The following is a 27179-nucleotide window of genomic DNA, read 5'->3' as shown; positions in this document are numbered from 1 at the left end:
CTAATAACAATTGAAACATCTTTTTTTAAAAATTGAAAGAAAACTTACCATTCAAAGCATCACACACACAATGTGTTTTAATTAAGCAAAAATAGGTTTTGAAAGGACCCGAAACCTTGTACAAAGAGAAAAAAAGATATAGCAATGAAGTATCTTAACACAACTGTGGAACACACCCAATATGTTATTTCAAGTACAAAATCTTCATAAAAGACCTCTAAGTATCAAGCACTCTAGTTACATTCCTCTATTTGAACAAGTATATAAAAACCATGTGGCTACATATCACAATTCTGACTTATTTAAATTCAATTTATAAGAGACGTTCAATCCAACCTTAACCAACAAACCAACTTTCCACAATGAACTAATCTTAACAACTAATTGTACTTACTTTATAAAAATTACATAAAACGCATGCCCAAAACCATGTCTTCTAAATCTCGACTCAAAAATTAAACATCTAGTACTAAGTGATTCTTAATAAGAAATATGTTTCTAATGTAACACTCATATTACATATTTATATCAATGTCTCATACAAGAGTCTTCAAGAATGCCTAATCAGATAGTATCCACATCTCTAAAATGTAGAGCAATTAAACATCTATTCACATTATTTACTTCAGCATTACCATACAAAATGTAATATATGCCTTTCAATATTTGTCAAAATAGATATTTATGAATCTAATATATATATATATATATATATATATATATATAATTTTAACAAACTTATTTAAAATTATATTGTATAATTATGTTTTAAAACTAGCTTAAAATCTATTACAAATTTATGAAAATACAATCATACAATTCTAAGAGATTTCCACAGCCCGTCATATAAAGAAAGTGTTTCTGGAATATGAAGAAATCCAATAAAATTGCTTTATTATAGATGCTGGAGTGTGAGATGAAGATGCTGGAGTGTGAGATGAAACAACTGAATCCACTGAATTCAGAAACAACTCCTCTCTTAATATAAATCATATTTTAAATTATTTTGATGACTACTGAAAACAATTGTTCTTTTATAAATACTAAAGTTCAACTCAAATATATGATTACTATTATTTAGTAAATGATTTTTTAATTAAAATTTATATATATTTGAAAAAAAACTTCATTTCATTAGATAAATTTATTTATTTATAATGAAATCTAAGGATTATGCTGCTAACTGATGTCTAATGATATGTAAACTATACTGGTTAAGTTGAAAGATTTTTAACAGGTCTATGGAGATTAACAAGCCTCGTAAGGAATGAGGTAAAGATCGTGCCCAAAAATACTTTGATAGAATGGATGCCCCATGATCCTTAATTCTCAACTGGAGATTTTAACAATAGACTTGATAATGTAATTTTTACATTAAAACCTTACCCAAAAAAACTATTCACGCCACAGTACTTATGCAACGGTTTATTTCATAAGCATGTTTTTCTGTATGGCTGAACTGCGATAGTGACAATAATCTATGACAATTTCATTGGTATGTGTAATGTTCTCAGTATCATTATTGTCCAAAATCAAAAGATCAGAAGTAATTCTGCAAACTTGTTTTGAAGAAATATGACACACTGACAACAAGCTGAGAAGTCACATAAAAGAGTTCAGAAACAATACCACAAAGAAACAGAACAAACACTAACAGATAGAAAGGAATGCATACATTGACCGAATCCCATTCACCTACAAAGTTGCAGAAAACTGATCGATCAATTCTGCCATTTGCTGATCATAGGCAGGGCCTTCCATCTGAAAATGCCCAGCTCTAGGTATAAGATGAATTTCATTACGTCCAGCTGCCATCTTCAACTTATCTTTTAGTTGCTTTACACTCGTAAACCCATCACTTGTGCCCATCACAAAGAGCTTTGGTTTTGGTGACTGCAAAATAGTTTTATGATGCCTTCCAAACAATATTGATGCAAGCATGCCAAAAGGGTAACCTAAGCTTACATAACCCATAACTTGCTCAACTTGGTCAACAGCAGAGCCTGCGATTGGTGCACCTGCAATATATACAAATAGATTTTACTCAGAAGTCAGGTCTATGCATAGATTTAGTATACAAGTTTGCAATTAGATGCACAATCTCAAACATATACACGTGAAATTTCAGGATATGTGCAGTTTGGTTTGTTTATAAGGCGTGTTCAGTTATTCAAAAGATATTATATCCCACAAGTACATTATCATGCATATGAATTGAGACATACTTCACAACTACAATAGAGTCTCCACCTATGAATCAAAATCTACTCTGCATCTACAGTCATACATTCAGTTACAAATTCTGCATCCACAACAATATTCCACTTAAAAATTGAAGCATTTTCTGCATCTATAAATACAAGGCTTTCACCAGTAAATCAAGACATACTCCAAATCAACAAATTCAAACTTGGAGGATATATTTTCCAATCCTTCCTTACTCCAAAGCAAAATCAACATTAAGATCTGGTACCTCTCAACTAACTTAATATTGAAAAGCTATCTCCATCCCCCTATATCTCTTACTAATCAATTGAAGAGCTCAAGGGGCTCTATAATAAAAGGTTCACAAGGTACAACCTTGCCGAAAGTTTTGCAAATGGGGTAACAAGCTAAGTGGCTATAACTTTGGAAGAAACATAACTAAGGGTGCTTGAGTTGGAGCTGTACTGGGATGGGTGACCTGCCAGAAAGGCACAATGTTTCATCTTTGTGAACATCACCTAGATGCAATGAGTACTAAGTATTCCATTCATACTAATGAGAGATGAGTATGAATGCAGAAAACTGCTGATGATGCAGATGTTGCTGCTGCTACTGCCATGGGCTTGGATGGAGGACGAGGACGTTGCTGTGGATGGGGTGGTCAAAGCACAACTACAAGATCATCTTCCAGGAATCTAAGACTAGATAGAGTTTTATGTGGAATTTTAAATACTATTAGCTATATGCTTCTCAAGAATTTTCTTTTGATCTATAGACTGTAAGCATCATACATTTTCTGAAGGACATTTTGATCTCTGGGTAATTAGCTCTTATAGTGGATCTAGCTTTGATTTCATCAGACCATTAGAAGTAGCTTAATTTGCCTTATTCTGAACTTCTTTTATGATGTATACTCAAGTCTATTATTAATATTAATCTGACAATAGCCTTCTATCAATTAAAAGATATATATTGTCAAGATTTGCCCTTCATAAATAGCAACCCTTTATTTTTTTAAACATTATACTTAGGCTCACTAACCCTTTTCTCCTTTATTGGATTATTCTTTCCTCAACTAGAATATAAAACGTGCTTAGAATTTGAAACGGATATGCAAACAACATTCAATTAGTTATTTAAATCATTGTAACTCCCACCACTTAAAACAACTTCTATATAAACTTTATATCAAAATTTCTTTTATGTTAATTTATGCAAGCATTTTTATCTTAAAAAGGTCCATACAGACCTTAGTTTTAAATTGTGGATTTAAACTACATTTTTTGAGCCTTTTAATCAAATCACTTTCCTAAACAGTGCTCCACTTCACATTCAAAACATAGACAAAAAACACAGGGTAATGTGTCCCTTGTCCATTTGCAGGATGTTCTAGAAATACAAGAACACTACAAAAATATTCCCCAATCCTTATCTCAATTCTAGCAAACAGCATGGAACATAGTTGTCACCCTCCAAATACATTAAATAAGATAAACTTAAAAAATTCTGCCCAATTTCATTTCAAAATTAAAAGGCCGCCTTGTTCTATAAACTCACACACCACACAGCCCCAAGTGCACAAAGTATGAGGACTTGTCCATTAGAAGCCATGTTTTGAAAGAGGTCATTAATGATGTAGAGGCTTCACGTGTACAATTGATCAATGATTTTGGATGTGTATAAATTAGTCGCATGATGGTAGAAGGTGTTTACCATACAAGGTAAACGGATGTTTATCGCATTAAGAGAAGTGAAAGAGGGAGAAGCATAGATAGATGAAACATGAAGCTACACCAAGTAGAACCAAAGCATCATACGGCAGGTCTTAGGATTCCTTCTTCGTCGAGTTTTATTTGCTTCTTCCCCTCGTCCCGTTCTTCACCTTCAGAGTCTAACGACGCCGCCTCTTCTCCCACCGTCTGGGTGTGTAGGTCGTTTACGAACCTACAACCTCCTTTTTCCATAAACAAAGTATTCTTTTTCTAGTCGTGTTTCACCTTTGCCTGTACTAGCTAGCCCTTCAGATGATGGTGTCATACCCTTTTCTTTTCAACGAAATGACCATGAAGTCCAGTAAGAATGGTTGTAATTTTTAGGCTAGAAGCCGGTGCAGATGCAGGGTTATATCTATTGCCTATGCATGCATAGGTGCAGAGGGCTCGGTGACTGCAGAGGGTATGTATATTGCTGGTGCATGCAGAGGGTTCCTATGGCCCCCTACTATTTATAAGGGCTTGTGAATGCATGCAAAGGGTATGGCCCCCTACTATTTATAAGGGCCTGTGAATGCATGCACAGGTGCATGCAGAGGATATGGCCCCCTACTATTTATAAGGGCCTGTGAATGCATGCACAGGTGCATGCAGAGGGCTCCTATGGCCATTAGAGTCCCTAGGAGTTTGATCTCATGTTGATCAGCGATGAGCAGTTGGAATGTAGGTGGCCATAGAGTAGGTTGCCCCAACTTCTTCCATATTTCTTCAGGCAATACGTTTATGCCCAACCCTCCATCTATGATGGTGTCCGTGAAGGTAGTTCCGAGAATACCCATCTCAACTACTATAGGGTGTCTTCCTGTGTTCAGCACAAGTAGCATTGGCTCTGTCGCGGTTGTTCTGCTTCCACCTTGTGTGTCCTCGGACTCTTCTACCGCCTTCGGGGATGGTGTCATGTTCAAGATTGCGGTCCGTAACTAAGGCATTGCAAGAAGGAGGTCGTTCACCTTCATGGGAACCTCAACTTGCATTACCTGTCGTATATACTTTGTTCTGCCTGGTTCCTCCTTGAGGTGCCAATAGTGTCCTTCGTTTGCGATTTTTCAGCCTCCGTCTCTTTTTCTATTTCTGCTCGCACTTGCTACATCCTTTTCTTTTCCTCTTCAAGATCTGAATATGTTTTCGCTTGCGCACAAGTGATTTCTAATGTTTCCTCATCACATGTTTCTATGGTTAACAATTTCACCCTAGGTTTAGAGCGTTTTGAATCCTCATGGTCTCCAAGACCACACCATCTACACAATAGCTACGGTGTTCCCTTCGTAGTAAAGTCTCCGTCGAAGTGCCCACAGAGGTTGCATGCATGGCGTTGTATCATTGGTCGTCCACTCAGGTCGTACTATATCCGACTACAACCCCTGTTATTGTTATTATTGTTGTTGCCGCATCGGTTGTTTCTATACCCTCCTAATGTTGTCATGTCATTGTTTGCATTCGTTCCCGCTCTCGAGGTGGACACTTCTTGCATTAGTGTTGGTAAACAGATTTGTCACTGTAAAAATTGCCCAACGAAGTGTATGTGGCAAACTGTTCGCAACAGCTGGATAGGCCCTTGGTATGTAGCCTTCCTTTGCGTTTAGAGGGGTAGGTCCCTTGTATGATATAATTTTTAAAGATTTTCAAATAAAGAATCTAAAACTTTAAATATTGAGAGAAAGTCGTTCAGGACGAATGCACTACACGACCTCACAACTTTCTGGAGTCAACAAGAATGATAACAAAGGTAATCAAGAACTACGCTTGAAAATGACCAGTATTACCATGCAAATTCATGATTAATAAACATTCGCACAATACCGTGAGAATGCTCACTACAACTGCAACAATTTTTATTTTAGAACAAGAAACCAAAAGTGTATCTCATTTCATTTCCTTGCACCAAGAACATAATAGAGATTTTCGATTTCAGAGACAAAAACTATACATACTTTCCAAAATTTATCTCTTGATCAAAATTTCAGCATAGTGTTTCCTTATTCTAAAGCCAAAAAGTCCCTTTACAAAGCCCAAAAGAGCCCTTATATAGACACAAAGGTTAATAACTACCCCTCTATGGTTTATAGCTATCTCCCAAATACGTGATTTGGGTGAGGTTAATTAACCTCAACAAAATTAACCAAGAATGACTTGAAACGTAGACCTTACACCTTTCGAGAGGAAGATTGAATAATCAATCCTTGCTGATCTCCTTTTGATATTTGAATGATTCATTCAAGTTACATCACTTTATTAATGAACGCATATCCTCCTTTTCATGAAGAGATCAAGAGCATGTGGCGTGTACGAGTGCGCTGAATACTAACTTTATGTTCACAATCTCTCCAATTGTGCTTATATGTACCAGATGTGCTTTTCTTCCGTGATGACATCTATTGAAAGGTTGGCCCTTGTATAAACACAAGTACCAAAATTCTCATCTGTCTTGCAATTATCACATATTGTGTGAGAGTATCTCATAGCATTCTATTGAAACAATTAGGTGCTCGGTCTATAATTTGATTCATGCCTCTACAAATATTTGATAAAAGTTGACAAACTTTATGATTCATGCAATTACTGCATCCCCAAGAGATGGCATTTTATTGACTAATTCCAATGCATTGACTTTAGCTACCTGCGTATGTAAGAAATGTGCCCTTCCTCTATAGTTTTGATGTAATTATGTAATGGTGAACAGATTCTCACAATCCATCATTATCCTTGACTGTCATTTGATCAAACAATTTGATCGCATTCTCTATGATTTCAGATTTTGCATGTATGCAACTTACCACTATGCATTTGATTGGGGATCACCATGTTTTGGAGTTTGTATCAAGCATTCACAAGGATATTGTTGATGATCATTTACTCATACCAGAAAATTGTATTAAACTGAATGTTTCTCTGTAATTCTTCTGATACTACCCTGATGTATCGGTTACCTTCATTGTTGAATGCTTTGATATTGCTACTCTATGTTTATTTTATCATGCCCAATCTGTCATTTCTTCAAGGCTCAGGATAACGTATGTGACACCCATTCTATATGTAGGTTATTTTGGATGGCATACTTAATGTTTGAAGATAAGCTTAGTGAAGCTTCTAGAACCGCGGGCCAAGAGGAAGACACGAGCATTTCATTTGTCAAGCATTTTGTTAAACAGTTTACATGCTTTGTCCATGCTCTCCACCTTTCTATCGAGGCATTACATCAAACAAGTCAAGTGCAGTCTCAAGTATTGCTTACGTTCTCCATTACATGTCACGAATTAGAAAATGAACCTCTTTCTGCGCATGGATTTGAAGAGATTGTTCCTGATGCATTGCATGAAGTATTGCAAGCTGGAAAATGCAGGAAGACCGCGGGTAAAAATAAAGGCATTATCCAAAACGTTTACGTGCTGGGTTCTTCACTCCACTTCTGTCCAAACTCAGGGCGCAGGTGTTTGGATAACTCAAAACTTGAACTTGATGGTGCAAAACTTGCAATATCTCTGATTTTTATGGGAGTTACGAGCCTTCTAAACAATTTGCATGTAGTGCCTTGCTTAGCAAATTTAATTCTCTTCCTTTATGCCACAAACACCAATGTATGATGCACAACTTTGACCGTACGAAGGAATTCTTATTAACTCCTCTAATTAATGCCTTGGAAATTTTTGCTATCGTTCTCTGATTCCCACGTTCATGCAAATGGTGAATTTGATTCATGTGGAGAGTTGGTGATTGTTGGTAAGTTTCCTTTAGGCGCAAACAATCCTCTATCAATCTATAACATCTATTGCTTTACTGGATTTGAAAACCCCACGTTGCTGCAAATAAACTATAAGAGCGCTATTCCCATGTAGAGCTATACTCCAAAATGATAGCGTATTGGTCAATCACCTTCATCTCTGGATTGAGTATCCTATAGATTTAAGAGTTTTTCATTATGAATGATCATGAACCACCCATATACCCTATCCTTCATCAAGAAATTCAAGAGGTTAATAACCATCTCAAAGAGGTTAATGGTGAGAGAGAGAATACATGATTTTGGAGAGGTTAATTAACCTCCTCCAAAATACGTAATTTGGAACTTATCATTAACCTTCTGAGAGGTTAATGGTTAATGATAAAATTGAAAATACGTATTTTTGGGTCTCTCCATTAACCTGCAATAACTTTGGGCTCAGAAGCTAGATTTTGAAAATTCAAAGTGTTGGGAAAAGCTAGAAACGAGCCAGAGACATTGAAGGGAAAAACTTTTCAAAAACTCAGAGATGAAATAACCATTTCAACGATTAAAACGAGGCATATTTCAAAAACAACCATAGGATTAACAAGAGTAAAATTGAGACAATTTTGATAATCGGGTAACAATTAGTAATACTTGTTGGTGTCCCTTCATTTTCATATTGAATGGGCATTCCTTGGTGGAATGTCCTGCAATTTGGCAAATTTCACAAAATTGGTTCTTAGGGTAGGAGCCCTTTGTATAACCCTACTCCTTGCAATCCGTACACCATAGTTCCCCATCTCTTGCTTGGCCAAGATTTTTTTCATGTTTTTGAGCTCTTTCATCATACGTAGCATGTCCTTCTGTAGTGCTCGAACCTTTTTACTTGATTTCTCGTCACTACTACTTTCGAAGGATGAATCTTCTAAGTCCGACGATCTTTCTTCTTTTTGCCCGATTTTTGTTCGCTCTCAAAGTCCATCATGTGGTTATATGCATCGATGCACAATGTTGGAGGTACAATTTTCATCTTCTTCCGGAATATTGGTCGTAACCCTTCGACAAACCATCTTTTCTTCAACTTGTGCACTGATTGGCTTTCTATTTTTCCCACCAACTCCTTTAGCCTCCTCGCGTATACGCGAACTATTTCATTGTTTCCCTATTTGGTACTGTAGATTTTCGCTACTAACTCATTATCATCTCCAAGTAGTCGGAACTCTGCTATAAATTCTTTCTTGATGTCAGGCCATGTAGTTAACTTCTTTGGATCGGTGTCTAAAAACCAATCGATCGCTACACCCCGTAGGGTAGCTGGAAACTATTAGACCCTGTCTTCCTAATCTGTTACACCGTTCGCAGTCCACATTGTTTCACATGTTTTACAATGTCTAACTAGATCGACTATCCCATCACCATTAAATTTTGACAATTTTTCCTTTGGTCCTATCATTGTTAATTTCTTTTGTATTTGTGGTACTTGTTGCACACCTGCGTTGTTCTGTGCACCTGCGTTGTTTTGAGCACCTGCACTGTTTTGCACAACCATGTTACTTTGTGGTGTGAAGAGGTCTTCTACAAGAGAAGTTGTTTGATTCTCAACTTGTACTGGTTCGTCAGGTGTATTGGGAACAAAGAGTTCCCCCCATGCTCATGCTCCTTTGGCACCTCGAGCCGTGCGGGTTCCTTCCCTTCCATTCGGATTCTCTACCCTTGGCGTATACAAGTTTAGAAATACCTCCCTTGTCTCTTCTACCAGATTAAATCTCTATCACGTTTCCTCAAGCAAGTCCTCAACACTCCTCAGTCTGCTAGGTGAAATCCCTCGGCCCATGTTCTACCACTTCTATGCCCGTCGGTGAGCTGTTGAAACTTCTGCCTTCGCTCCGCCTATTTTGTGAGGATTAATGCTTCCCGTGCTATGCGTATCTCATCCTTGTATTTTATTTTATTCCTATCCTTATTGAGCAAATTCAGCATTACTCTTCATATCGCCTCTTTTGTACTAGGTTCGACTGGCAACGATGCCAAATGTTTACCGTATAGGGTAAACGGATGTTTATCGCATTAAGAAACTAGAATGTAACACCGATATGCAATTCCAATTACAACGATGATTCATAAATCCATTCGGACGATGTACATATACTTCTTGAAGGGGTGACTCAACCGTCAAGCAACCTTTCAAATACTAACTCAACCGGTTGGCTATAACATAGTTTTTACTGACAACAAAAGGTGCTTACAAGAATCTCAACATATCTCTCTATGTACCTTCCAAGAGGCGCCTCTTCACGAGACAACACAATTTATCAACTCAGGTCATCTTAAGACACAATTTTTTATTTGCATTTAATTTATTTACGTTTTTAAGACAGGGCATCTCTAGGGGTCAGTCCTAAATAAATAAGGTCAGTCAGCATTTCAGATTAGCATATACAATATCAGAATGACACTACAATTATTTGATGCCTCAAATAAGTCTTAGCACCTCTCTTTCTACCTTCCAAAAAACACCTCTTCACCAAACAACACAAGTTATCTACTCAGGTCAGCTTAACACAATTTTAAATTGCACTCAATTTATTTACATTGTTAAGGTAGGGTGCCCATCTCTAGGGTGTCTGCCCTAATTATAACTTATTTTAATTCATCTGATAAAGGGCAGTAAGGCAAAGAGGGTCAGCCCTAAGTAAATATGGCGGCCAGCATTTAACATATAAAATATTCATTGTTATTATCTGCTGCTCTCCTTATTAGTTCCTGCAATTAGCATTTCAGATGGGGGACATGATAGAACTAGTAACAGATGTGAAGATTTTTTTGAAGGTTCTCTCTTCCATTTTCGTGAAAACTCTAAGGCCCGTTTGTTTGCAGGAATTGAACTGAAATAGGAATCAACAAATTCCTAAATTTCTTAATTCTCAATTTGGATGCGCCAAATCGGAATGGAAATTGGAATTTGTATTCCCATTTTGGCCCCAAAATGAGAATGACTTTCCATCAAAATAGCAGTTATTGCAATTGGCAATTCCAATTCTTGTTTCGCTTTTGACAATTTGATCAAAATTTCAGATCTGCTGAAAGGATTTTGCTGACAAACCTGCGCAATTAATAGTCTCTACGATTTGGTAACACTTGCTTGTATGGAATTTTCTCCAATACTGTTCAACATTCCCAATGGTCCAAGGTTGCGCATAACAGAAATGGAAATTCTACGACTGGGCTATAGACATTCTCCTCATTGTTCCCTCTGCTACAGTCCATTACTACCGCCCAATTGGAAAAATTGGCCATCTCACTGCCAACCCTGCAATTGTAGAGCACACATCCTCAAGACTAGATTTGAAAACTACGAAAAAGCACCCCGCTTGAAGTTTCTTCTAAAGATTTCTTGGGCGGCGGGATCTTCAATGCCAACGGAGACAAGTTGAAGATGCAGAGGAAGGCCACCAGCTATGAATTCAACACAAAATCCCTCATAAATTTCATACTCAAGACTGTGCAGTCTGAGATCACAGATCACTTCTTGCCTATTCTTCCCAATGTCTGCAACAATGGAATCTCTAAAAATTTGCAGGATGTTCTGCAGAGGTTTGCTCTACAGAGTTGCCTCCAGAGTCAATCATGCGTACCCACATCCCTCTCTTTCTCAGTTGCCCTTTGCCTGCGCTTTTGATGATGCCACAAAACTAAGCTTTGGGAGAATATTTTACAGTGCACCCTTTGCCCTGCGAATCAAAAAGATGCTCAATATTAGCTCTGAAAGACATTTGAGAGAAGCCATTGCCGTTGTGGACAAAACCAGCTTGCCATAACCATATCGCCCACCATCTCTTTGAACTATTCAAGCAATTTCAACTTTAAATTTCAATTCTAATTCCATTTTTGTAGAACCAAACAGAGAAAAAACATCTTCCACATCAAATTCTGAGTGAACCAAATGGATCCAGAATAGCAAATTGCACAATAACAAATTCCTATTCCAGTAGCGAAACAGGCCCGAAATTTCCAAATTCACATTTGGTTTTCAGCAACAGTGCAAATGACCAAGGCTCCTTTCTTTCTCTTGATATTGCCCATTGTACATTTTTTAATTTATTGGAAAATCAGAAAAAATTATCCTTTAGAGTGAAATTCGATCCTCAATTCACATCAATTTATTTAAAACATTGTGACTATATGAACGTCTTTGAAGTCCAAGGATTGAGCTTAATTGGTTACAATGTTGTGTTTGTGGAGAACCCAGTTTAAATCCCCAAAGGGACATCTGAAGTGGAATTCTAAATAGTGACTCTTGGTCTTCCATAATTGGCTTCTAATGTGGAGGTGGGTTCTACATAAAATTTGGTTTCCAAGTAGGGATTCTTGAAGTTCCATGGGTAATTTCTAGTGTGTATTCTTTAAGTCAATATGCAATTCTAAAAAAAAATATCTTTGAAGCTAACTTCTTAAAGAATCCCTATTTTGCTAAAGGCACATAATGCTCATGAACATAGTCACAAAAGGAAAGGATTAACAAGATGCCAACACCTTGTTGGTGCTAATTATCAAATACAAAATTGTTCGGACAAAAACTTAGTTTGGGTTGATTGACTGGATCAGCCATCAAAACTGACTTCAAAGCAGAGTGAACACCTAGGCAAAGGAAGAAATAAAGGACTAGTCAGTCAATGACAATTGGGTGGGTACATTATATTCTTTACCATTTCAGCAACACACAAGAAAATTGCACGCAGGAACAAACACAGCTCACTATTTCAACTCGGGTGGAAAAGGTTCTATGTATGACAAAACAGAGCCAAAATTCTTCCAAGGAATTAAATTTCCTTCTCTCTTCTAATATGGGAAACATTCTAGTTCCTCTTATCAACTCTTCTGCTCATCCTTGGGCATAAATAGTAGTTATCAAATCAAATGGACTTGATCCAAATCCAGTATATGGAATTTTCGGAACCGGATTTGTAGGATTTCATCCAGACTTAACAACTCATAATACTTCACTGATTTTGATTTTTTAAATGCCATATTCCAAATAAATTGCCCTCCCAAACAAATTGAATATTTTGAACCTATTAACTATGTCATATATGCACCAAGAGATGTGCCGAGGTGGTGGAGTTCTCTGGAATTGGAACAAAATTGAATTGTAGTACAGTTCCATCTAGATGTTTGGAAATTAAAATTTGTGCCCTATTCACATGTTTTTGGAGTTAATAACATCGTATGTTGTCCTATGATTATCAAATGAAAGGATGCTTGTTGTCATTGTATTACGATAATGGATAGCTTCTTTTATTCTTTAATGGTTATCTATTTGTAATCTATTGTAAACATTAGAATGTTTCTAATATTTAGTTAGTTGCTAGTTAACTGTTAGCTAGAATAGACTGTTTCTATTCTTTACGATCGTTTCGTAAGGAAACATCGTTTACTCATTTGTATATAATGATCTATTGAACACTACTAATATTAAGCAAATATTTACCAATTACTTCTGTAATATGGTAGCGGAGCTAACTTAAACTTTTTGAAAAATTTATAATCTCTTTGGAAATTATTTGTTTAAATTTTTCGAGATTAATTTTTCTGGAAAATTCCCGAGCAAAATAACATTGTTTTTTGCAAAACCTGTCTACGGTTTCGAGCAATTTTCCCTCCTCTAATTGGTTTTTCATGGCAGAAAATCCTAGTGTTTGGTAGCAAACTCTACAAACAAAAATGTGGCCTTCCTACATATTGCCGCTCCTATGTGACACGATTTTATATTGTTTTTTCCTGCGTTTTTTCTTAAAATCGTGCCTGAATCATCTTGCAGTGCTTGTGGATGGGATCTATAGTTTGTTTGCGGCCATTATTTGTAGTATTTGATGTTGTCTAGGGCTTCCAAACCCTCCATTTTTTATTAGTGCCCAAAATCGGATATTTTTCTCTGCTTAATCTGTCATTTTCAAGATTTTTTGCAGCCAGGGCTGTTTTGTTTGAAACCCTAAATTTTTGTACCAGATCAAAAAAATTACAAATTCTTGATTTTTTTTGAGAGCTCAATTGGGTTGTCATCTATTTTTTAGTTGCCTCGATTTTTGTGCCTAATTTTTGAGCTAGCGGATCCAAAATCTAACAACATATTCTTTCTAGGTTTTTTGAGCTCTCTTCTGGGCGCCTCTTTATTTTTTCTAGGTCTTCTGAAATTTTGCCTTGAAGTACATGCCTTCACAAATTTTCACACTATGGCATCTTTGACAAATATTCTGCTTGAGGGAAATTCATAATTCAATGGTCGGAATTATGGCACATGAAAGCAAGGGATGTTAGCAATCTATGAATATTGGAATACTGATCAGACTGTTTTGAGTGTTACACAACGTCTGACTGCAGTTGGTACTAATCAGAATACATTGGATTAGAATAATTAGAAGGCGTTGATGCTTCTCAAATTATCAATAGCTAATGATCAAATCCCTCATATTCCATCTGACAAGATAGTGCCAAGATATGGGAGCATCTCAAGAAACTTCATAAAACTTCAGACAAGAGCAGGGCATTCTTTCTCAAGAACTCTTTGTTTTCTATTGTCATGAATGAGCATAAATCTCTCCACGAACACCTGAATAGGATTCAAGAAATTTGTGATCAGTTACTTGTCATTGGACACAAGATGGAGGAAGGGGACATTGTGGCCATAACCCTCAAGATTTTACCCAAGTCCTACGAGCATTTTATTGAGACTCAACGTCACTTCAACAGGTGTTGATCTGAAGTTCACAGATTTGTGCACACTTCTGCTTCAGGAAGATCAATGGAAACAACAGTTCGGTTTTAGTTCCAACTCCACCTCCATAGAGCAAGCCTTTGTTGTTAAATCCTTTCAAAAGGATAAAGGCGAGTCTGATTCACAACAATCCTCTCAGCAGAAGTCCTATGCTCCAGCTTTAGAAGGCTCCAAGAAAAAGAACATTCAATGCAACTATTTCCACAAGTATGGTCACATGAAGGTTGAATGTCGGAAACACTTAGCTTCCCAATCTAAGCAATCTAGTTCGTAACCTAAAGCGAACAATGCAAAGCACACTAAACAGAAAAAATCTACCTTTTACGCCTAATGGCTAAAAGACCTGCACATTATGTGAAGTCGTATGCCTAGTACATTGATTCAAGTGCCTCTCGTCATTTCACCTGCCGTAGAGACGGTTTCACTAACTACTAGCCTTATTTAGACTTTATTATTTTTGGTGGAGGGGAAGAGTACACAATTGTCGGCAAAGGCAACATTCAGACTCAGTCTGCTGGGAGGAATCTCATTTTCCTTAATGTGTACTACATTTCATAGATGGAATTGAAATTACTCTCAATCAATCAGTTATTGAGACAATCTCCACAATTGGATGTCACATTCAGTAAACACCAGTGCACCATCATTGATAGGTCGACTCGGTCTATTGTTGCAATGGGTGTTGAGGATCATGGTCTTTTTAGACTTACTGATTCTAGTGATTTTCGGGACTTAGCTATGACTTCTCCGCGGTCTTTTGTCAACACACTTTGGCATCAATGATATGGGCATTTAAATGTGCACTATCTCTCTCAGCTTGCTAGGGAAGAGCATGACCTTAGATTGCCAGAGATTCAAACTCAGCAGCTCGAAGTTTGTGATGCATGCCTAGATGGGAAGCAACATCGTACACCTTTCACTAGTGATGATTCATGGTGAGCTTCTCAAGTACTTCAGGTTGTTCATGCCAATATATGCGGCCCTATGGCCACTCTTGTTCTTGGACCGGGTATTTTTTGTTGTTAGTTGATGATTTCAATAGAAAAATGTGGGTATATTTTCTGAAAAAGAAATCAAAAGCATTTACTATATTTCAGAAGTTTCAATCTTTAGTTGCAAAAGGGTCTAGGAAATATATTATTGCTCATAGGTCAAACAATGGGGGGGAATTTTGTTCTAATGAATTCTCTAGTTTCTGCAATACTCATGGCATCAAGTGCCAGTTAACCACACCCCACATAACATAGGAGAATAGTGTAGTTGAACGTCAGAATAGAAGAATCATCGAGATGGCTCTATCCATGCTCAAACACAGACATTCCAAAGAAATTTTGGGCAGAAGCAGTTAACACTACAGTTTATCTTTTGAACTGGTCACTCCCAGTGGCGGTCAAAGTTAAAACTCTATGAGAGGCCTAGTCAGGTCGCAAGCCCAAAATCAATCGCATGAAGGTTTTTGGGTATCTTGCTTTTGTTTGGATCCCTGATATGTTACGCACCATGTTGGATGACAAGAGTCCAAAACTCATGCTTGTTGGATACAATAGTCTTCACAAAGTCTACTACTTGGTCGACACTGAGACATCTCGTCTCCTGTACAATCATGATGTAGTCTTTGATGAGCAGCGAGGACCATTCATGTATGTTTCTCTTGTTCCTGATCCAATAGCCTGGCCTATGAAGGCTCATGATTTGGGAGGTCGACTTCCATTAGGTCCACCCACTGGGAGGGCTCCAACAACTTCAGTTATACCAGTGATTCTTGTACAGACACCTCTAGCTCCTCCTATAGGATCCCCTAGATATGCAGACGCTTCACCTGAGTTTGATCCTGATTTTTTGATGAAGAACCTGATCATAAAGCATCTCCTGATACTAATATTGGTCATTCTCCTCTCCAGCCTAAGCGGTGGGCCAAGACACTTGTTGATCTTCGAGATGATGAGCTCATTGATGGGAGGACTGCTCGGAAAAAGAGCAAACCTACAAAGTTAGTTAACTTTGCTCTCATGGCCAACATTCATAGTGTGTTTGAACCTCAGGCATATTCCGAGGCTAAAGGAATTCTAGAGTGAGAACAGGCTATGACATCTAAACACCAAAGCCTGCTAAAGAATAATACCTGGGTCCTTTTTGATTTTCCACGAGGGAAGAAACCCATTGGCTACAAATGGGTTTACAAAATCAAATACAAGTCTGATGGTACTTTGGATAAGTACAAAGCTCATTTAGTTGCAAAGGGCTTTTCTCAGCATCAAGGCATTGATTATGAGGAGACCTTTGCTCCGACTACAAAGATGAGCACAATCAAATTAGTGCAAGCCATGGCAGCACAGTTTGGCTAGAAGGTCCATCAGATGGACGTCACAAGTGCTTTCTTGAATGGTGACCTGTAAGAAGAGGTCTACATGACACAACCTCCCGATTTCAAGGTTGGTGGTAAAGAACACCTAGTTCTTAGATTGGTGAAAGCTCTTTATGGTTGAAGTAGGCCCCTAGGGCATGGTACATGAAAATCAATAAGTGCCTCAGTGATCAAGGCTTCAAGAGTTCTTCAAACTCAAATTTGTACGTCAAGATTATTGATAGTGACATCATCCTTCTGGTCATTTATGTGGATGATTTGATCATCATTGGAAGTTTGACATTTTTGATTCAAGGAATAAAACAAATTTTATGCCAATCTTTTGATATGACTTGCCTTGGGCTCATGCATTATTGCCAAGGTGTTGAGTTTGGCAGCAGTCTACTGATATATTCATTTCTCAATCCAAATATGCCAAGGCTCTATTAGACAAATTTTGTAGACAAGATTGCAAGCCTACATCTACACCCATGAAGAAAGGTCTAAAATTATCAGCCAAGTCTGCTTCTCCTCTAGTTGATGATACTTACATACAAGCAACTAGTAGGAAGCCTCATTTACCTCTCTGCTACCAAACCTGATATCAACTTCACAATCAGCTACATCTCACACTTTATGACACCTCCCAAGGTTGATCATTGGATGGTAATCAAGTGTGTGCTTCGTTATGTGAAGGGCACTACAAATTATGGTCTTCTTTGCTCTTGAAGTTCTAATCCTAGACTCAGTGGATTCACGAGTTTAGATTGGGCAGGTTCTGATGACGATAAAAAGTCAACTTTTGGATGTGTTAAGTTTTGGATCTGGTGCCGTCACATGGACCAGTAAGAAGCAGTAGAATTTTTCTCTCTCCTCCACAGAGGATGAATACAAAGGGACAATTAAGGCAGGTTGTGAAGTTGTTTAGCTTCGTCTAATCCTTGGGGATATGCAAATGTCACGAGCAGGACCAACCACTTTGCTTGTTGATAACAAAGGTGTTATAAATTAGCACGGAATCCAATCTTCTATGAATGAACCAAACATGTGGATGTTCACTATCACTACAAATGATAACTAGTTGAAGAAGGGACAATAGACTTGCAGTATGTTCCTATAGCAGATCAAACTGCAGACATTCTCACCAAGCCTCTTGGTCCTGATAAGTTTGTCAAACTCAGAGGACAAATTGGTGTCATGGATAGATTAACCATTAAGGGAGGGTATTACAATAATAGATAGCTTTTGTTATTATCTATTTATTTATTTGTGGATAATGATCTATTGATCACTGTTGATATTAAGAAAATATTTACCAGTTACTTTGTAATACATTGTCCTTGGTGACCTTTGCAAAGGAAACAAGCTTGTACATTTTAGTGATTGACTATGCTTCAGTTTAGATAGACTTATCAGAAATGAGAAGACATATTGTGGAATGTAAGGTATTATCGAGGATCTTTGTGAAGGGAATTCCAATCCTATTGTTTGATAGCAAAATGCTTCTGGTGTTTATTGCCTCATTGAATGTCTACAAGGTAAATCAATTGTGTTCTCTCTTTCCATCTGATGTTATTTTCTATTACTTGCATACGTTGTTTTCTTTCAAGTTGATATTTCATAGGACAAGTTGGTAAAAATAGATTTCAGTTGAATGACAGCTATACATTCAAGGATTCTGAGTTGGCTTCCTTTGACACAGTCATAATCCTTAGCAAGATTGCCATTAAGAATAATGTAGCTAGCATTGCCAAGCTGCATGAAAAATTTCTCAAGAGGAAAGGTCAAGCTAGTACTATGGACAGTCTGAGTACGAGGACCTATTGAGACCTTTTCACACATCACCCCATTGCAACTGAGGACCCTCTTTTTGCTTAGTGTTTTAGTCGTTTAGGCTCCGTTTTAATTTTAGTGGTAGTTGTTTTGGCTTCTAGGTCGTTTTCGTAGGAAGAAAGGAAGCCATCAATCCTTAGTTTAGATTCAAAGATGTCATCAATCCTTGGTTTAGATTCATGAGCAAGTGATACTATGTCTTCGTGAGATTGCGAAAAATCGAGCTAGTCAAGAAATTACCAAAGAGTTGATGAAATGTTGTCAAGGGAAAAAGTTGTTTTACAAATGAGGGATGCCACTTTGTTTTGAAAATCAACATGATGAAGTCATGAAGGTGAAAGAAACAAACAAGAGGAAGTAACTTGGGAATATAAGCGATCACAATCCAACTTCAAATTCTAATTGGAAATGCTAAATGGAAGTTAAGGTTCAAATGGCTGAGTGAGGAACAAGCGAAAAAATCTGTCCTTAGTCAAAAAATGCAAGAAAATTCAAGGGGAGAAAATCTTACACATTTCCAGCTCCTAGCTGGAAATCCAGCCTATAGTTTACTGATTTCCAGCTTGCTTGTGAAATTTTGACCCCCTCTGCTATCCGGCTTGTAAATTTCCAACCTCATCAAGAGGCTCATTTCCATCTTATAAGTGGAACTCCACCCTAGCCCTTTTACAATTTGCAGCTCCCAGTCTAATTTCTGCCCAAGAAATGAAGACAAAAATCAAAAGATTAAAGAGGTTTGGAATTATTAAAATGATAAAATCTTTGCAATTGAGATCAAATTTTGGTTTAAAAACCAAGTTTCAAAGAGGTGAAAACGAAAATTTTCATGCTAGTGAGGATGTTTTGAACAAGGAAAATAAATCTTTTGAAGAGAGAATGTGAAAAAGTCCTTCAATTTTTTGCTCACTTCCAGCTCCTAGCTGGAAATCCAACATCCTTGATGGACATTTCCAGCTCTTTGTTGGAATACCACCCTTGAAAAATTAAGGACAATTAAGGTAAAAAATTGCTAAGTCAAGATTGAAATTTGATCCAAGAAGATAGTGTAATGTTCCGATCCTCGTAGTGAAGACGTGAATCCTCTTATACCCAATTTCGTCTCAGTTAGAGGGCATCAAATTGGAGGCAATGTACGGCCTAGAGGAAGAGTCTCTGAGCCATACGATAGTAGCTGCTAGGCTGTATGGTGAAGGCTAAAGGGGTTGAGTGGTTGAAACTGGGGGGCCGTACGGTTGAACTGGGAGGCCGTTCAGACGAGACTGAGGAGTCGTACGATTGATACTGAGGGCCGTACGATTGGGACTGGGAAGGTAGTATGGAGTGACTGAAGGCCCTAAGGTGGTGTCTAGGAGGCCATATGGAGTGGACAAGATGGCGTACGTTGTTGGAAATGAGGCAAACAGTGAGGAGTAAGAAGCCGTACAGTGACAGAGATGGGGCAGTGCGGTTTTGTTCTTCCAATTTGCTACAGCTAAGTCTTCCAGCATGGAATTGACAACTTCAAGGAAATAGTAATAAAAAGACACCAGAGTATATTGAGATAATAACTGATAGAATCAGATATATATTTCAGACTAAAATGGTGTTCCAGATTTGCCAAATCCGAAGCAAAGAAGTACAATGGACGGAATAGGGTGAGGATTGATCCCCCACTGAAACCGTAAGAGCCAAGTAAGGAAGATCTTTCACTTCCGAAATGGTGAACAATACTGAACTCCAACAAGAATTCGCAATACAAAGAAATAATCCAAATCGCATCCCAACTACTACCTACATGTCGTGCTTAAATAACCTTCAGAGGAACTCCTGAGGGTTTACAAAGACAGTCGACGGCTACACCTACAGAAACAATTAAAATAAAAAAATGGGTCCAAGATATACTAAATCAATCTGCCCATAAACAATGCTTTGATTATTCATTTATTTTATAACGAGAACATTACAGTCCTCCCATCCCAAAATTTGCTTGTCCTCAAGCAAATGCAAATTTGATTCTTGGAAACCTTCTGTAATCAGCTTCTTCAATTTCGAGTCAATTACTAAGTAGATCTTATCGCCGTAGTAAATGATATCATCAATAACCTTGTATCTTTTATCATGTATATAGCCATCCATCAACTGCCATGCAAAAGTGTTCTTCGAGTACTCGACCAATAGATGGGCCCGCCAATTATCCAAGGAATGGGGTAAAGTGTTGACTATCATGTTTTTACTTGCAGCATCTGGGATCACATCAAGTTTAAAAATGGTCTCCATCTTCTTGATTGTGACTTCCCTTGGTCCTTTATTTGACATTCCTCTTAGCAGCACCTTCTTGCCATCCGTCTCGAATGAAAAGTCCATCCCCTTGAAGCTTTGGGTGTACTGATCAAGGGTCTCCATCCACTGGATGCCCAATATGATATCGGTATCAACCAAATCTATGACAAAGAAATCATCTGTCAAGGTATAGTTTTCCATGGAAATTTTTGGCCATGGGATCACATGATTGCAAGGTAACAAGGTTCCTCCAACAACCTTAACCTCAAATCCTCCATACTCTACTACATGCAAGCCCTTACTAGTGACCAAAGATGTATTGAATAAATTGAGTGCAGCGCCACTATCAATCATGATTGTGCCTCGTTTCCCGTGAAGTGCGCCACGAACCTTGAAGATACTACTTCCAGCCATCGTAGTGAGGCTAGCAATGGAACCCTCTTTTTGTATAAGGGCATTTATTCACTCTTGCTGGTTAATTTCTTCACCAGTCACTGTAGATACTTGTCCTTCATCGTCATCAAAAAACACCTCAATGTAATGAATCTTTCCCTTCCCAAGGCAGCGATGACCTGGTTCCCATGGATCCTTGCATGTAAAACAGAGGTTTGTCCTCCAGAGCTCTTGTCGAGAGTCTTCATCCAACGGAGGTTTTTTCTAAATTGGCTCTTTGTCTTTGTCTTCTTGTGGGGAAGGTGTTGGCATAGCTACGTGAGTTTTGGAGGAAGATGCGGCCATGTCACGCACCTTCTTAATAGCTTCATTAAGTGCGCACGGGTTGAACCCCTTGATCTAGCCTCTCAAAGGCTCTCTCAACCCATCCATGAATAACACAATTCAACATCTTTCAAAGATGTCTATAACTAGTACCGACAGCCTTTGGAACTCAGTGATGTAATTGTCTACCGTACATGTTTGCCTTCACTAAGCTAGATCTTTGAAATTTAGTTCAGAATCCTTCCCATTGAAACGGTCGATGAGTCTCTAAGTGAACTCGACATAAGAGGTTACTTGGTCATGGCCGAGAGTAACCAATCCATGGTGCCACCACTCTTGTGTCACTCCTTCCAAATGAAGTGCTAAGAACTTTATTGCTTCCTCTTCAGGCATCGGGTTAAGTTGGAAATAGGTGTCTTCCTTCAAAACCCATGCATGTGCAATGATGGCTCCAGATCCATCAAATGGTGATAAGTTTACTTTTCCGATCTTTCTCTTGAGATCATCATTAAAATAACCACAATTTCCCCTGCTTGAATATCTCATTCTTAGATCAACATAGTCTCTATAAGATATATCACCTTCCATATTCGTGTTCCTCCAATCTTCCTGAAGTTTTTCTTGCATTTCCTAAAAAGTGAGCTCTCTTTCTTTGTGTGGTGTTTCCATCTTTGGAAGGAAGATGGGTATCGAGGGTTGAGAGTTTGTCTTCCCTGTAATAGACTCGTCGTTATGCCCATTTTGTTCTCCTGTTTTTTTCCCTTAGCCAATTTTTGTAGAGTTTCCTGCATAAGCCTCTGGGTTTCATTGATTTGTATTTGGTTTCTGCCGAGTTCTCTTAAAAGATTCATGAGTTTTGTCATAGGATCCTGAGGATCTGCCATTCTACCAACAAGGTTATTTTTCCTTCTCCTTCGGGTATAAACTTGTATTCACTTCCACAAGCTGGCAGAATCATTGGCTCTGGTACCACTATAATGTTTCGAACCCCGTAGTGAACACGCAAATCCTCTTATAGCCAATTTCATCTCAGTTAGAGGGCATCAAACTGGAGACAATGTATGACCTGGAGGAAGAGCGTCTGAGTCGTGGTTGTAGCTGTTAGGCTGTATGGTGAAGGCTGAAGGGGTTGTGCGGTTGAAACTGGGGGGCGTACGATTGAACTGGGAGGTTGTACTGATGGAATTGGGGAGTCATAAGGTTAATACTAAGAGTTGTACGATTGGGACTGGGAAGACCATACAGAGTGATTAGAAGGTCGTACGGTGGTGTCTGGGAGGCCGTACAGTGTGGAGAAGATGGCGCAGGGAGTTGGAAATGAGGCAAACGGTGAGGAATAAGAAATCGTACAGTGACAACAATGGGGCAGTGCAGTTTTCTTCTTTCGATTCGCTACGGCTAAGTCCTCCAGAATGGAATTGACAACTTCAAGGAAATAGTAATAAAAAGACACCATAGTATATTGAGATAATAACCAATAGAATCAGATATATATTCCAAACTAAAATGGTGTTCCGGATTTGTCAGACCCAAAGCAAAGAAGTATAATGGACAAAATAAGGTGAGGGTTGATTCCCACTGAAACCATAAGAGCCAAGTAGGGAAGATCTTTCACTTCCAAAATGGTGAACAATATTGAACTCCATCAAGAATTCACAATACAAAGAAATAATCCAAATCGCATCTCAACTACTACCTACATGTTGTGCTTAAATAACCTTTGGAGGAACTCCCAAGGGCAAAGACAGTCGACGGGTACACCTATAGAAACAATTAAAATTTAAAAAATGGGTCTAAGATATACTATATTAATCGGCCCATAAACAATGCTTTGATTATTTATCAATTTTTTATGACGAGAACATTATAGATAGAGGCAAAAAGAGATAGAAAATTCTAATCTGAAATTGAAGAAAATAAAAGGATTTCAAGAATCAACTATTGACAAATTGAGAAGTGAAAGGCAAGTTTATGTTTTAGCACAAGGTTGGAATTCGTTTTGCTCATTTCCAGCTCCTAGCTGTAAATCTGACCTAGTCTTTGATCATTTCCAGCTTATCCTCTTAAATCCGCCCAACACTACGAAGGTTATTTCCACCTAAGTTAAGAATTTCCACTCTTGAGAAAAGAATGAAATTCAAAGTCAAAAACATGCAAGGGTAAGAAGAAGATTAAGTTTGAGGTCCCAAACAATAAAGACAACGTCTAAAAATAGATTGAATTAAGAAAACTTAAAATATAATTCAACTTCAAATCATGGCATCTTGTAGCATGTTTTGGGGCATCTTGCTCATCTCCAACAATTTGGAGGGTTTGCTGATTTTTCCTCAAAATTGTGGCAGTTGTTCTTAGTATGTGTCTCTTTCTACACTAAAGAGCAGTTTTGTTATCCAACATCAGGTTGGACATTTTGTTAATGATTTATGGTCAAAGGTTTTACATATTTTTGGAAGGGTTAGTGGCAGAGTTCGTGGTAGGCTCATATCTCTTTTTGTTGTGCACTTTGAAGGAGGAGGCACTCTTCTCTGATTTTCTTGACAAATTTTGGCTATTCAAATTCTACATATCCAAGGAGGGTTCAGCAGGAGCAAAATGTTCTGAAGAATTTATGACCAGAAGACATGTACAGGCTTCTGTAGGGTAGTTGATAGAATGTTAATTAAGAGAGGGTAATAGAATGTTTTTTAGTCTTCTAGGTTCTTGCTATTTTTAGCATGTGATTCTCAAATCTTAGCTAATGGTCATTTAGGCTCTATTTTTTATTTTTCTTAATCCGGTTTATTTTGAGACATTGTCTTTATTTAGATAACTTGCTTTTCAGTTAACACTATTCTTAGCGTTTGTAAAACTCTATTTATTTGTCTATTGTTAATACAATTTCAATCCTGTTTTTTAAAGTTTCAAAATCCAAACCAAAATTTTGCTCATTTCCAGCTTCTAGCTGGAAATCAGACCTAGGCAATCGGTGCACTTTAAAAGGCAATTTCCAGCTCCTTGTCTAAAATCCACTCAAGAAGAGATTAGCATGTTTAAAAAGAAATGAAAAATGATAGTATGGGATTTTTTTTTAGGTCGGGCTCCTCAAGGGGAAGTCGCCCTTCAATGAAACCGTGTGACAACTATAAAAGGACGATGAATTGAATCATTTCAACCCAATTCAAAGCAAATGAAAAGCAGGTCAAAATTAAGGGTAAATTTGAGCAAATGAAGAAAATGAGAACCCAAGATCAACATTAATGGTGAATTGGAGCAGATGAAGAAAATGAGAACCTAACTTGTCCACACATTGGAGGAAGGATCAAATTAGCCCAAAGAGGAATAGCATCAAAACTAAGCAAATTAAACCCAAGGACGTGTTGGTGTGATTCCAAAGAACTGTTTTCCTTTTGCCATTAGTGGGCCCTTTTCAGAAATTTTAAATCCTTGTAGATGCCCTTTCTTGAGTAAAACCCTAATAGCGGAGGGTTTTAGGATGAAACCCTAAGTGAAACCAAGAGGATGTCTTAATTTTCTATTTCATCATTACCTTATTGTTTTACTTAAACAAGGGTCCTTTCCGTGAAATGTGTTTTAAGGATGCCTAGGTGTTATCACTTTACAATCTTGACTTCGTGCCCTTTCAGTTAAAAAAAATGTGTCCCTCTCTTTTCACTTAAAGAGTTGTTCTACATGAATAGGGGGCGATTATTTGCCTTGGTTTCCTGTGATTCTTTCATTTTAATCAATGATTAAAGCTTCATTTCAATGATTTTGGCACTTTCCATTTTTAAGCGTGAAAATGATGTCTCTCTAAATCAATGGCACGCGTATCAACACTGTATCTAATCCCCATAGTAGCGAGGTTGCGCGATCACACCACATGGAATTGGCGGGCCAGGTATCTCTTAGTTTGAGCCTACAATTGTTGACAGATCGATGGCTATCGTTGTCGCGCTAAGTGTCCTTTCTTGTATGGCGCTCCAATGCGATGGTTGACACACGTCCAACCGGCAGCCCTTATGTTAGCAGACATAACGATAAAGATCTATGGCCCGCGTTAACTTGCTATCTTTGGTTGCTTTCATAGCGATAGAAGCTAGATGATGATGTGTAGAGCTGGCTTTAGGTCCAAAGTTTTTAGTGGGTCCAATGCCAATAGGATAGGTTTTTCTCCAATGGGTCCATGTGTAATCATGTCAGCAAGGGAAGTCATGAAGTACCCATGCTCATATTAAAAGGTGATGATCTGACGGTTTGTGCTTCTTCGCTCAAGATTGGTCCTCTCATAGCGATGAAGTGCGATGCTTCCACATGTCCCACCCACGGTAAGGTGGATGTATCGCTACATAAAGAGGGAATAATGCACGAGTTGTAAATCGACAGTAGGTACTTAATCGTTCGATTAAGGTCATCTGTGCATGTGTTTGAAAAGAAGTTGGTGAATCCAAAGTCTGTATGTTCTCGCAAGGCAATGGCAATTGTATGGCGATGCAGCGCGATGTGGCCACATGTCCCTCTCACCTAGAAAGCGTTGAATTTTCAAAAGAACTAGTGTAATCACTTTGCTGACTTGTCATTGGTTGTCGATGGGCCCCCAAGGCTGAATAGGATAGTTAGTGGAAGTCAAAAGGTTTTTCAAGCGTCCGATACAAAGTTGAAATCTGATCAACGGATGATTTTCAAATTTGAAGTACAGAGCCAAGGAGAGGAGTTTTTCAATATGTCAAACAGATAGTTAATTCGCATGAGCTCGCGATAAATGATGATAAAACAGATTTAAAAGTTGTCATCTCATCGCAGTTGTCACCAATTACACACTAAATTGCAAAGAGAAAGTTGCAGAGCTCAAGGGTTTACAAAATTGAAGTCAAATTGCTTTGGAAGACCGCAAATTGAATAAGTGCTACATAATTTCTTGTGTTTTCAAGTTGACAATTTGGTAGCCTGAGATTTTATATTGTTGCAAGGTAAGCCCTAGTTAGTTTTTTCCAAACCCTAGAAAGACCCTAGTCGAGTAAATCATCTGCTCTGACAAAATGTCTTTAGAGAAGTATTCTAGAAAATTCAATTATGAAGATAGAAGGCTCCAGGATGACTTCATTGAACAATTACCTATGTTGAGGGAGGGCAGAGAGGCCATTGAAGGATGGAAAGTATTAAAGAATGAAATACAACCTAGTTTGAAAGATAAGTTTGGGAATGTATGTGACACAAATATGCCCACAAAAGGCTTAGAGGTTTTCAAGTGTTGATACGGCTAGGCTAATACGAGAATCCCACACAGCAATGTGTGGCAATATGACTTAGGTAAACTGGTGGTGCCTATTGTTTTCTCAAATGTAGACTTATTGCTAGAATTGGTAGATAGATATGATCCATTAGTACATGAGATTAGAGATATCGATGGAGGGATTTTACTGAAGATAAATGTTGAATCAATCAGAGAAGCTTTTGGTCTTCGCCCTGTTGAAGAGGTAACTGATGTTATAGATTTTTAGATGTTTGAGGAAGCTTTTCACAGGGTAGGAAAAGATGTACAACAGAATTTGATAATCTCCTTCCTGAAAGAAGTAGATGGAGTGAAACTATCTCCCT

At 38.0% G+C, this 27179-nt stretch overlaps 1 protein-coding gene across 2 annotated transcripts in view; it reads right to left on the bottom strand.

The window, feature by feature from the left end:
• Positions 1 to 1295: 1295 nt before the first annotated feature.
• LOC149562227 (alpha/beta-Hydrolases superfamily protein) overlaps positions 1296 to 27179 on the bottom strand; it is a 64881-nt gene continuing 38997 nt past the window's right edge. For both annotated transcript variants that reach the window (XM_089825767.1, XM_089825766.1), the window contains exon 3: positions 1296 to 2018. In XM_089825767.1, the coding sequence (XP_089681893.1) occupies positions 1696 to 2018 (323 nt within the window). In that variant the 3' untranslated portion in view covers positions 1296 to 1695. The remainder of the gene's footprint in view (positions 2019 to 27179) is intronic.

This window comes from Cupressus sempervirens, chromosome 4 (assembly GCF_028749045.1).
Source record: "Cupressus sempervirens isolate cs-2001-9-10 chromosome 4, ASM2874904v1, whole genome shotgun sequence".
NCBI lineage: Eukaryota > Viridiplantae > Streptophyta > Pinopsida > Cupressales > Cupressaceae > Cupressus > Cupressus sempervirens.
Note: the sequence above shows the minus strand (reverse complement) of the source record. Positions and strands in the feature narration are given on the sequence as shown.